This window comes from Monodon monoceros, unplaced genomic scaffold (assembly GCF_005190385.1).
Source record: "Monodon monoceros isolate NGI ecotype Baffin Bay Population unplaced genomic scaffold, NGI_Narwhal_1 Super_Scaffold_16, whole genome shotgun sequence".
Lineage (NCBI taxonomy): Eukaryota > Metazoa > Chordata > Mammalia > Artiodactyla > Monodontidae > Monodon > Monodon monoceros.
The window spans coordinates 107,787,506-107,799,442 of NW_021703772.1; the positions used below are offsets into that span (position 1 = coordinate 107,787,506).

The 11,937-nt window shown below is 59.5% G+C and overlaps 1 protein-coding gene across 1 annotated transcript; it reads left to right on the forward strand.

Annotated features, from left to right (window-relative positions):
- The first annotated feature begins 1,715 nt into the window (after window positions 1-1,715).
- PROC (protein C, inactivator of coagulation factors Va and VIIIa) lies at window positions 1,716-11,717 on the forward strand. The gene is made up of 9 exons (XM_029225883.1): window positions 1,716-1,766; window positions 3,066-3,152; window positions 4,455-4,621; window positions 6,048-6,072; window positions 6,192-6,329; window positions 6,436-6,570; window positions 8,514-8,662; window positions 9,801-9,918; window positions 11,037-11,717. Exons 1-9 carry the CDS (start codon window positions 1,721-1,723, stop codon window positions 11,612-11,614), a joined length of 1,443 nt encoding a protein of 480 aa, XP_029081716.1. The 5' UTR covers window positions 1,716-1,720; the 3' UTR covers window positions 11,615-11,717.
- The last annotated feature ends 220 nt before the right edge of the window (window positions 11,718-11,937 follow it).

Genomic DNA, 11,937 nt, shown 5'->3' on the forward strand with positions numbered 1-11,937 from the left:
TTTTACCTGGGTCCTGCCTGCCCTCTGATGTCCAGCTGAAGCTCTGCGTCCTCCAGGCAGCCTTCCCTGACCATCCCACTTGTGCTGATTTCCCTCTCCTCGGAATTCCATAAGCGTCGCCATCTGCACCTGTCACCTGGCCTCCGCCCAGTGGGTCTGCCTTGTTAGAAGGTCACCCTGTTCCTCTGGTCTTCTCCAGTGGGCCGTGTGGGCAGCACAAGGGCCTTGTACTCCACAGCCGGGCACGGTGCTGTACCCCAGTAGGAGGCGTCTGGTTGCAAGGAGACATAAGGAAACAGGGGGTTTCCCAGGAGCACAGGGGACTGCCATGAAGCCAATGGTAGGATATGCCCCAGTCATGACGAGGTAGGATGCTACCACCCGCCCGCAGCCCACCCGCGACTCTCAGCCCCTGTCTGCACGTTCTACATCTTCCACCTCATCAGCCTCGTCTGCTTTAGTCGGAAACGTCAGTGCCTAGCCTCTGGCTTCAAAATCTGAGTCCAGGGACTTGCCTGGTGTTCCAGTGGTTAAGACTCCGTGCTTCCCCTGCAGGGAGCGCAGGTTTGATCCCTGGTCGGGGAACTAAGATTCCGCATGCTACAAGGCGTGCCCAAAAAATTAAAAAATCTGTGAGTCCAGGGCTCACAGTGGAACGAGGCTCTAATGCCATACTCCTCGGGGCCGAGGGAGAGAATCTGGTGGACTCCTGGGTCAGGGGACTTCCTGGTGCCATCACCAGAGGCCAGCAGGGCAGGGTCACATGAGCCGTTCAGGGGCTGGGAGTTTGAGGAGTTTGGTCAAGTCCTCCACGGAGGGAGTGGGGTTTGGGAGAAGTGGGGGCATCCCCGGTACAGGAAGGAAGATACAGAATAAATGCTGACGGACCGCAGGGCCAGGGCAGAGGCTCCAGGTCGAACCCTTTACTTCTGCTCCTGCCTTTTCTGGCAAACCGGTCAAGAACTGACTGCAGCCTTTTCGGAATCCTGTTTATTTTTCTCACTTGCTCACAGAAGTGGCCAAGAGGTGCTGGGAAGACCCGAGTTCTAATCCAGGCCCGCCACTTACCAGCTCCGTGAATTTGGGCAAGTGACAAAAGATTTCCGAGCGTCCTCACCTGCAAAATCGAGGTTATGGGAACAGTCGTGTGCAGTCGCGTGTGCGTGTGTGTGGGCTTGGGGGGCAGCTACCGGAGCGGCTGGAGCTGAGAGTTTAGCCGAGTGCTTGGCACCCATGTGGTAGGGACCCTGAGAGGCACATCTTTTCATGTTTTACATCAAACCTTCATGATGTAATCAGGATGGCCGGCCATTGAGTAATTAACAATGTTTCTTTTCTTTTACGCTGACACATAAAATAGATGCATCTTATAACTAATGGCATCCTAGATTTGATGAAATATCATTACCGGTTGTGCTGATCTGAGGCAAACCGCAGTACCTCCGGGTAAAAATGTCCCCATCAGCTAAAGGGGGACAACGTCCCTCCTTCAGCCAGCTGCTATGAGGCTAAAATGAGGCCGTGTCTGTAGACAGTTTTGACGTCGCCCACCCCTTCCCTCCTTCCCTCCTGCAGGCACCACTGATGGGCACAGGTGGGCTTGGGGCAGACAGCGGTCCTGAGCCGGGAACTTGTTTGTTTATCTGTGGAGAGGGAGGCCTCAGCACCAAGGGCCAAGCAAATATTTGAAGTTATGGATTAACTCGAGGTCCAGGCTGTCATGGCGGCAGGAGGGCGACCTTGCAGTTTCTCGGCGGTCCACCCCAGTAAGTCCCCTTCGAGGCAGGTCTGTGAGGGGGGCCGGAGGAGGGTGAGCAGGGCTGAAGGTGGACTCTTCTAGCCAGGGTTTGAGAGGCTGGCTGGAGCTTGGGGTAAAGGAAATCTGGGCTCTGCTGCCGGCCAGGCCAAGGCTCTGGCTGGCATTCCTCAGGCTGGGGTGCCATGGCTCCCAGGGGCCTTCCTCCCAGACTTTGAGGGAAGTGGAAGTCGGCTGAGGGCCTCCAGACCCCAGAGCCATCGCCAGAGGCAGCTTGGAACCCGGAGCCCTCCAGGCTCCCCACCACAGCCTCACCTCTACTTCTAAACCCTTTAAACAAATGTCAGAATCAGCCTCAGAGGGAGTCGGCAAAGTGGAACATGAGGTTAGATGGGGAGGGAGGTGCCGGTGGGGCAGCCTGGGGGGCAGCGGGGGCTCCTAGGTTTCCGGCCAGCAGGGCTACCTCTGTGGCCTTGTGGTGCGCCTGGTGGTTTGTGGCAGGGGTTAAGGTTCCAGGCCTGGAGCCACACAGGCCTGAGCTCAAGCACTAGCTCTTCCGCTTCCTGGCTGTGGGTGTTTAATAAGCGATTTCTCTCTTGTGAGCTTCAGTCCCCCCCTCTGTGAAATGGGGTAACAACATTAATACCTCCCTCTTGGGTGGTGGTGAGCCTTCGCTGAGATAATAGTAGCTCATGCTTACTGAGCATTTGCTATGTGCAAACGTATTCAACAGCTTTAAGTAGATTAACTCATTTAATTCTCACAATAACCCTCTGAGGCAGAAATACAGTTTTTCCACCCGTTTTACAAATGAGGCAACTGAGGGGCAGTTAGGGATCTCGCCCGACAATCCTGTCCTGGAGCTGGGATTTGCACCAGGCGCTCTGACTTGGTGGCCTGTCCTCTGAACCATGTCCAAATTTCTTGAAAGACACCGTGACTGTCCAATAAATGTCAGTTATTATTCTTAACCTGGCCTTTAGATCAGCAGAGGCGTCACCCCCGAATCCTCACCCAGGGAGGGCAGGAACGTTCTGGGTGCACCTGCCCATCACCCTTCTGTGCCGAGTCCCCTTTGATCTTCACCAGGTCACTGCCCCTTCCACTTCCTCTCTTCACCCTGCAGGCTCGGGTCGTGTGACCTTAGCCCCATATAGACAAGGGGACCGAGGCGCCACGTGGGTGTCTGAATAGTAAACAGGGACCCCCGACCCCAGCTTTTGCCCTGGCGATCCCACCCGGGGCCGGGGAAGGGGGCAGAGCGGGGGCTGGCGCGGCTGCTGGAAGCTCAGAAGTCCTCCTCAGACAGGTGGCAGCAACTTCAGAATGTGGCGGCTTACAAGCCTCTTATTGTTCGTGACCATCTGGGGAGTTTCCAGCGCACCAGCTCCTCCCGGTAAGGCCACTCTCCCACCCCCCTCCTCGGGACCCTCGGGGTCTTCACACCTTTCACCGTTTCCCCTGAGCCTCAGGGCGAGAGGAGATGAGAGGCGGACCTGAGGGAACAGGGATAAATTAACCGAGGGGAACACAGCAGCAGGCCGCAGCTCAGGGGCTGAGTCCTGTGGCGACGGCAGGGAGCCCCCGGGGTCGCGGGGTCACGTCCTTCCTCCCACCTGGGGGGTTGGTCACAGAGTCCCCTGGGTCCCCCCACTCCACCGTTCACTCCCTCAACTGTGAGAGCGCCAGGCCCCGCTGCCACGCAAACTGCCCCAGAGCAGCCTGTCCTCCTAAAATGCTCATCTGTGGGCCGCTACCCTGCCCCAACCCCTCCCCTGGTCCCCACGGCCAGGGGACCAGGACGTGGAGAGGAGGAGGCCCGCGGGACAGCTGTGCTGCCTGGTTTCTTAGGCAGCCCCTCCCCCCACACCTCCTGCAGCCACCCTGGGCTCTTTCTCCCATTTAGGCCTCTTCCTGAGCTGCTCTGTCTTCCTGGCGGCCCTTCCTCCCCACTCCCAGCCCCGGTTCCCACCTGCGGTCCTCTTGGCTCCTATGTCCAGACTCAGTCTGGCACATCTTCCTTTCCTGAGGATGCCCTTCCTGGTCCCGGCACCCTCGAGCCTCTCTTGCTCACTCCCCTGCTTTGGTCCCTCCACCCCAGCTGTCCCCCTGCCCCCAAGGCAGACACCTCTCAGAGCCCAGGAGACATTTGGTGATGCTCCCCGGGTGGCAGGTCTGCCTTGTCCAGGTGTGCCTGCCCTAGGGGAAGGGTGTGGGAAATGCTCCATGAGGGGGACAGGAGGAGGGGAGGGCAGGGAGGATGGAGGGACGGCTTCACGACGGGGTTGCACAAGGTGTATCTGGAGAACGAGGCCCACTTACCTTTGCAGTATAATAATAACAACAGCAGTAGCACGTGGCATTTGTCACTGGCTGCTCATTTCCGTACTAAGTGTTTTACGTGATTATCCCATCCTCATTTTTTGATGAATAAACTGAAGTTTAGAGAGGTAAAGACATGGGCTCAGGGTCACACGGAGGTCGGGCTGGGTTCGGAGGGAGGGAGGTCTGTCGGCCTCAGTGCACGCACCCTGAATGGTCAAGTGTCCTGTCCTCCGATGGCCGGCCCCCTGCTTTGGGAGGAGGAGAGGGTATCGGTACCTGGAATTATAATCCTGAGGGACCCAAGACGAAAACCTCCCCAGGGACTCCCCAGCCAGGCCCCCCCACCAACGCGAGCTCCCTGTCTCCCTCTCAGACTCAGTGTTCTCCAGCCACCGGCGTGCCCACCAGGTACTGCGGATCCGCAAACGCGCCAACACCTTCCTGGAGGAGCTGCGGCCCGGCAGCCTGGAGCGCGAGTGCACAGAGGAGACCTGTGAATTTGAGGAAGCTCGGGAGATTTTCCAAAACATGGAAGACACGGTAAGGCCGCCCGACTGGGTGCAGAGCGTGAGGCTCAGGGGTGGGACCTGGAGCGGCAGCCGGGGGCCCCTTGGGAGTCCTGGGAAGTGGTGGACACCAGCCCCTTACCCTCCCAGCTTGCCAGGGGTGCAGCAGTGGAGTGAACGGCCCTATGGTCTTGGCCAGGGCACGTGGGACTCCAAGAAACAGAACTCTGCAATGAGCGTGAGAAGCTTCTGGGGAAGCCTTAGGCAGGGATTCCCACCCAATCCCACTGGAGGTAGCTCAGTCCCCCTCTCCACCTGTGACTGGCCACCACGGCCTCCCCTCTTCTCTCTCCCTCTGATCCAGAGGCCACCACCCCTGCTTCCACCCTGCTGACCAGGTGACCCAAGACTCCCTGATGTCTGGGTACACACACTCTGTGCCTTAGATACTCCAGGGGTGAAACCTGATTGCTCAGGGGATCCAAGGAAAGGGTCTGCGTCCTCTCTGGCCCTCAGGGCCCTGTGGTGGTGGCCCTGAGGTGGTAGGATGCGCTCGGTAAGGGAGGTGTTCCTGATACAAGGCTCAGACCCCCTCCAGCACCCAGAGCTCACTTTAGCGACTAGGACCTGGGGGTTGTGCCACCACCTGGGTCCCCTTCAAGCTGTCTGTAGGCATGCCCTTCCCACTTAGCTCTCACAGCTGAAGGCGGACCTCTGGGTGGCTTCCTTTCATGCCCTCAGCCACCATCTCCACTGCCTCTTTCCCCAAATGGCCTCCTCAGTAGATGCCAAGATAATTTTCAGCAGGCACAGCCTGGGCACATCACACCCCTCCCGTGCCTCCCCCGCTCCCACCCCACCCCCACCCCCCGCCCAGGGTCTTCCAGGCCAGCAGGGGGGCTTTCAGCCTGGGCATCAAGCAGTAGATCTCAGGGACTGGTGGTCCCAGCCCAGCAGCAGAAGTGCCACCAGAGAGCTGCTTAGAAAAGAAGACTGTCTGAACCGACAAAAGCCGTGTCTCACGCACACCATGTCCTGCTCGTCACCCAGCTCTGAGGACAGGCTCAGGGAAAGAGCAGACGCCCGGTGCCTGGAGGGATGGAGCTGGAAGCAGGCAGAGCACCCTGGGGGGGGCGGGGTGGGATCTGGGTCCATTCCTTTGCAGAGGCTGCTGGGGTAGCAGCCAGCGCCCAGAGGACGCTTCCAGCTGCACGGGCGGGGGACGGGGGGCGGGTTTGAGATGTGGGGTGGAGATGGGCAGAGGGGCAAGGAGCCTGGCTTTTCTCAGGGTGCAGCTGCCCAGAGGCTGGGGTTGACCCCTCTTTGTGTGGAAGCCCTTCCCTTCCCTGCCCGCTTAGATGCTGCCTCCCGGACCTGGGCCAGCCCGGGGAGGGACCCCGGGGCCTCCCCATCTACACAGGTGGGCTGACGGCCCCTGACACCGCCCCTTCTCTCCGCAGATGGCCTTCTGGTCCAAGTACCACGGTGAGTGCGCTCCAGACCCCTGGCCGCGGTGCCCGTGCCCCTCGAGGTCTCTGGGCCGCTGGGGGCACGGGGACGGGGCCGGCGGACCCCCGTGATCCCCTCCTTACCCCTCGTCGCAGACGGGGACCAGTGCGCGGCCCCGCCGCCGGCGCACCCGTGCGACAGCCCGTGCTGCGGGCGCGGCACGTGCATCGACGGCCTGGGCGGCTTCCGCTGCGACTGCGCGCAGGGCTGGGAGGGCCGCTTCTGCCTTCAAGGTGAGGGGCGGCGGGCGGCGGGCCGGGGAGCTCCCCGGGGACGGGGGCGGGGCCGGGCGCGCAGAGCGCTGCGCTCTCTCGGCGCCCTCCTGCCGGTCCCCCGCAGAGGCTCGCTTCTCCAACTGCTCGGCGGAGAACGGCGGCTGCGCGCACTATTGCTTGGAGGAGGAGGGCGGGCGCCACTGCCGCTGCGCGCCCGGCTACCGCCTGGGGGACGACCACCTGCTCTGCGAGCCCAAGGGTGAGCCGCAGATGGGGGACAGCACGGGGCGCCCGGGCGGTGAGCAAGCCACAGGGCCGAGTCCCAGGCGAAGGAGACGGGCCGCCCCGACGGGGAGGGAGGGTGCCCTCGGCGGGTCTCCTGCCCGCTCTTGCCCTCGCCCGCCCGCCTTCCTCCAGGGGCCGCTGCCCACTCTGGGGGCGTGGCCTGGAGCAAGAACCCAGAGGTAGCGCATCTCCCCAGGGAGGAGCGGATGGGGCGGGCACGCCTCCAGGGTCCTCCTCATCTCTCTTGACGGCTTTCTTTCCGCCTTCACCTCTGGCTTCTGTGAGGAGAGACAGGAACCGTGATTCTGCCTTCTCTTCTACTTTCCTTTTTATACATTGAAATTTCTATCAGATTGATATACTTACGCAACAGTCGGAGTTTCACAGCTCTTACCATGATTTCAGCAGGTTGTTCCTCCGTGTGGATCTTCTTGCATTCACTGTGCAGCGCCCTTTTCATGTGGAAATGCGTGTCTTCTATCTCTAGGAACATTTCTTTAGTTATTTCCTTGATGACCTGCTCTGTGCTTTCTCTGTTCTCTCTTTCTGCACCTCCTAATCAGATCTCTTTCCCCGGATTGATCTTCTAGTTTTATTATCACATTATCTCTTCTATTTTCCGTATCTTTGACTTTGTGTTCTTCTTTCAGGGAACTTTCCACAACTTTATACTCCAGTCCTTTTACTGAAAAAAAAGAAGCCAACTATTCCTTTTAAAGTAATTAGAGATTCACAGGAAGGTGCAAAGAAATGCCTGGTGGACCTGTTGGCTGGTGGGCTTTTCTGTGAGACCATCTGAAGGCCCAGGTCACTGGCAGAACCCCTATTGCCCAGATTCTTAGGTCTTTAGGCTTTTTTCTGAGAGTAATCCTCCAAGTTCATGCTTGGGTGGTCCCAGCCTGGCTTCCAGCCCCCTGGGGAGAGTAGGGGGAGAGGAACTGGCATCTGCCCCGTCTGCAGATGTCTGCGTGACTCTCTCTGGTCAGCCTTGCGTGTCACTGTTCCCTGTGGCGGTGCCTGGAGTCCCCAGGTCTCTGGTTCACCGTCTGCGGAGAATACACCTAGGGTCTTCTGCAGGGGTCAGAGAGGAGAGTCAAGCCACTGATGAGGGGTCGAGACAGAAGCCTAGGGCTCTAGCAGTTTCTTTGACAAGCTCTCACCATTCCTGCTGTAGCCCCACCTGCACAGCTTCTTCAGAGACACGTGGAGGCTTCCTGGGCGTTTGTGTGGCCAAGCAGCCTGCTCCCAGCGTCTCCTACCACTGGCTGAGGTTTCGGCTTTCTCAGTCGGCCAAGTCAGTTACCATGTCCCTCTGCCGTCCAGCTTCTGGAATCTTGTCGCTGTTGTTTCATCTCCATTTTCTGTCACTAGGCAATCCCCCTGCTGATGGTTTCCCACTGCTTCTCGCGAGTCTAAATCTCCCATTGCAGCCTGAATTGGCCCTGGCCCGCCTCCCAGCCCTCACTTCTGCTCAGTGCTCTCTCCTCTGGGCTGGAGCTCACAGCCGTGCTCAGAGCCACTCTGCGGCTCTCTGGGCGTGTCCATCTCCTCCTCCCCATAAGTCCTTACCTCTGTTAGGAGCTCGGCAGTATCCCAGCGCTGAGACCTTGCTTGTGCATCTCAGGGATTACTCCCAACAGCCCTGGGGTGTCCCAACTCTGAGAACTTTAACGACCTGCCCAAGGGCGCACCGCTAGGTAGAGATGCTGCTTGGTCTGACTCTTGCCATTAAGTGGCGCTGTTCGTTAACCGACTGACTATCCCGAGGGGCTTTGCAAGTTGATAGAATTGAGCGTCTGAGCATCATTTATCCTACAAGGCAGCAAAGGAGGCTGCTGGCAGGAGGGGGACAGAGATGGGAGGGCAGTCTCGGGAGCAGTACCCAGCAGGCACTCAGCAGCCTCCCCCTGCCTTCAGTGACGTTCCCTTGTGGGAGGCCAGGGAAGCGAATGGAGAAGAAACGCAAGAACTTGAAACGTGACACAGACCAAGTAGACCAAGAAGGCCAATTAGATCCACGGCTCATCAGTGGGCAGGAGGCCGGATGGGGAGAGAGCCCCTGGCAGGTGAGAGGAGAGAGAGACAGCGGCTCACCAGCTGGGTCAGGAGTCACTGAGCCCACCCAGTTCCTGCTCAGGAGGCACCAGTGGGAAGGGAAGTGCAGCCTTTGCCTGGGGGGGCAGGGGGCGGCAGTGCTAAGGGTGGAGGGTTCCAGGGAAAGATGGCGCTAACCCGATGGGAGAGGAGCAGCCGGGCAGGGTGGGCTGGGCACCGGGGGCCAAGGGGGAATGTGCAGGAAGGAGAGGTATAGCTTTTAAAAAGAGCTGGAAAGATAATGCTCTGCTGGTGGTATTTGAGGCAGAAGCCTGGCTGAGGGGAGCGGTGTTTTGCGTGGGAAAGGGCTGGGAGGGAGGGTTGTCCTCTGCCCCGCCATGGGAACTAACACTTATTTGGTCCCCATCTCTGCCAGGCACTGGGTTGGGGGGGGAATTGTCCAGAGATCAATAAGCGGGGGTGGTGGGGGGCTTCCCTGGTGGCGCAGTGGTTGAGAGTCTGCCTGCCGATGCTAGGGGACGCGGGTTCGTGCCCCGGTCTGGGAAGATCCCACATGCCGTGGAGCGGCTGGGCCCGTGAGCCATGGCCACTGAGCCTGCGCGTCCGGAGCCTGTGCTCCGCAACGGGAGAGGCCACGGCAGTGAGAGGCCCCAACAGTGAGAGGCCTGCGTACTGCAAAAAGAAAAAAAAAAAAAAAAAGCAGGGGACTGGCAGGTCTTGGGGAGCTCACAGCCCCCAGGAGATTCAGGCTCCTAAACACATGGTAACCCAATGGGACCAGAGCCGGCTGACAGGACAGGGACTGAGGGAACCTGGAGAGGGCTCCCAAGGCAGCCTGGGGGCCTCAAAGGCTTCTCAAAGGACTCGACGACCAGCCTGAGCCCCCGGCGGTGAGAAGAAGTCTCTGGACGCTGCTGAGGGTGATTATAGGAACAGCACAGGCAAAGGCGGGGAGACACCCTGGAACAGGCAAACGCCGTCAAACATGCAGAAAAGAAAATGCCAAAAAAGTCCATGCCCGTGTGACCAGGGAACCCAGGGAAGACCTATTTATGCGGCTAGTGCCTGGGGCTGTGCTGAGACCGGGGGCCCTGACACGGAGCTGTCAGAAGGCCGTGTGGTGCCGTCACTGCCCACCCCCCATTACAGGTGATCCTGCTGGACTCGAAGAAGAAGCTGGCCTGCGGGGCGGTGCTTGTCCACGTCTCCTGGGTGCTGACAGCGGCCCACTGCTTGGACGACCACAAGAAGCTCATCGTCAGGCTAGGTGCGGGCTGGAACCAGGCCGGAGGGGTGGCCCAGACGGGCTGGCCGGGTGGGGAGCCTGGTCTCCGGAGTGCTTGAGCAAGACGACACCAGAGCCGCACAGAAGGCATCTGGGGGGAAGAGGCCCACGTGCTCCCTCCCCGCCACTCCTGTGGCGGCATTTTAGACACAATGACACCAGGTAGTTTGCACGTAAGGGATTCTCTTCGAATCTGGTGCCCAGGTGCTTACACACGTGTGTTTGCCAGCGAGGAGGTTACACACATACTTGTGTCTTCACTCTCACTATGTGGAGTGGCCGTGTGTGTGGACCTGCAGCACCCTGGGGTGCAGAGACCCAGAAGACATCCTCAGGGCCACGCTTCACACAGGGTGACAGGGATGGACTGTGCAGCGGGGGCCCTGGCATCTGGCACAGCAGCAAGCTGCTTCCCTGCAACAGCCCAGGGCTCCCCGAGTCTAGACCCCACTCTCTACCAATTTCTGGGGGGCGGGGGTTCTCTCACTCCAATCTTTATGCAAAAAGAAAAAGAGGCAAAGGTACGCACTGAGAGTGAATGACCAGATTCACACACCCTGCCATCACGCCCAGGACAACCAGAGGCCAGTGGCCTCCAGCGGGGCTGGGCTTGGAGGCAGAGCCCTCACCCCCCCTTTCCAGGAACCAGCAGCCTCGCCTGAGAAGACCTTGTGTCTTGTGTGTGGTCCAGATCTTTCTTCCCTGGTGGAGCCTGTGTCCGGCTGGCTGCTCCTGCCCTGCCCCCATCTTGGCAGGTGTCCCATGTTCTCTTTGTGGCTCTGGTCTATGTCCCAGGTCTCCAGGGAGCTTCAGGCTTCCCTGCTGACTGCCCACCGCCGGTCACTTCCCAGGCCTCACTGCTCCGTCTATGAGCCAGTCCTGAATTCAGACCACCGTTCTGCCCCTTTAGGACTGACACTCACGGGCTGTTACCCTTGATAGGGACCATGTGGCCCAGGACAGTGCCGGGCATATGTGGTGACCACTCCTGCTGTCCCTCCACGAGGACCTGCAGGAGCGTGGCAGCCACGTTGGCTTCAGGAGGCCCCAGGGGAGGGAGGCTCCCCCAAGCCCACTCTGACAGCCCCTCTGCCCTACAGGGGAGTATGACCTGCGGCGCTGGGAGAAGTGGGAAGTGGACCTGGACATCAAGGAGGTGTTTGTCCACCCCAACTACACCAAGAGCACCAGTGACAATGACATCGCGCTGCTCCACCTGGCCCGGCCCGCCACTCTCTCGCAGACTATTGTGCCCATCTGCCTCCCAGACAGTGGCCTGTCGGAGCGCGAGCTCACGCAGGTCGGCCAGGAGACGGTGGTGACAGGCTGGGGCTACCGCAGCGAGGCCAAGAGAAACCGCACCTTCGTCCTCAACTTCGTCAGGGTCCCCCTGGTCTCGCACAATATGTGCGTTCTGGCCATGCAAAACAAGATCTCCGAGAACATGCTGTGCGCCGGCATCCTGGGGGACCCGCGGGATGCCTGTGAGGGCGACAGCGGGGGGCCTATGGTCGTCTCCTTCCGCGGCACCTGGTTTCTGGTGGGCCTGGTGAGCTGGGGCGAGGGCTGCGGGCGCCTCAACAACTACGGTGTTTACACCAAAGTCAGCCGTTACCTCGACTGGATCCATGGTTACATCAACGCTAAGGAGGCCCCCCTCGAGAGCCAGGTGCCTTAGCGTCTTCCCCACTTGTGTCTGGACCCCAGAGGACACCCTTGGACGGGGGCTGGGTTGTTGAATGGCCAAGATGTTGGACATTAAAAAGGGCATGGAGCAAGCACAGCAGCTATGGATCTGTCTGTCTTTCCGACCCTTTTCTGGGCTGTTCTGGAGGGAAGTATTTTTGGAGCATCTACTGCACGCCCCACACTTTATGAACTGGATCTTATTTACCTTCCACAACAACTACTCTGTGGGGTAGGAAGGAGCAGACCCAAGGTTTGCGACGTCTAAAGCCGGTAAAATTCGGGGAAGCTCGCTTTATGAAAAATAATAAAAAA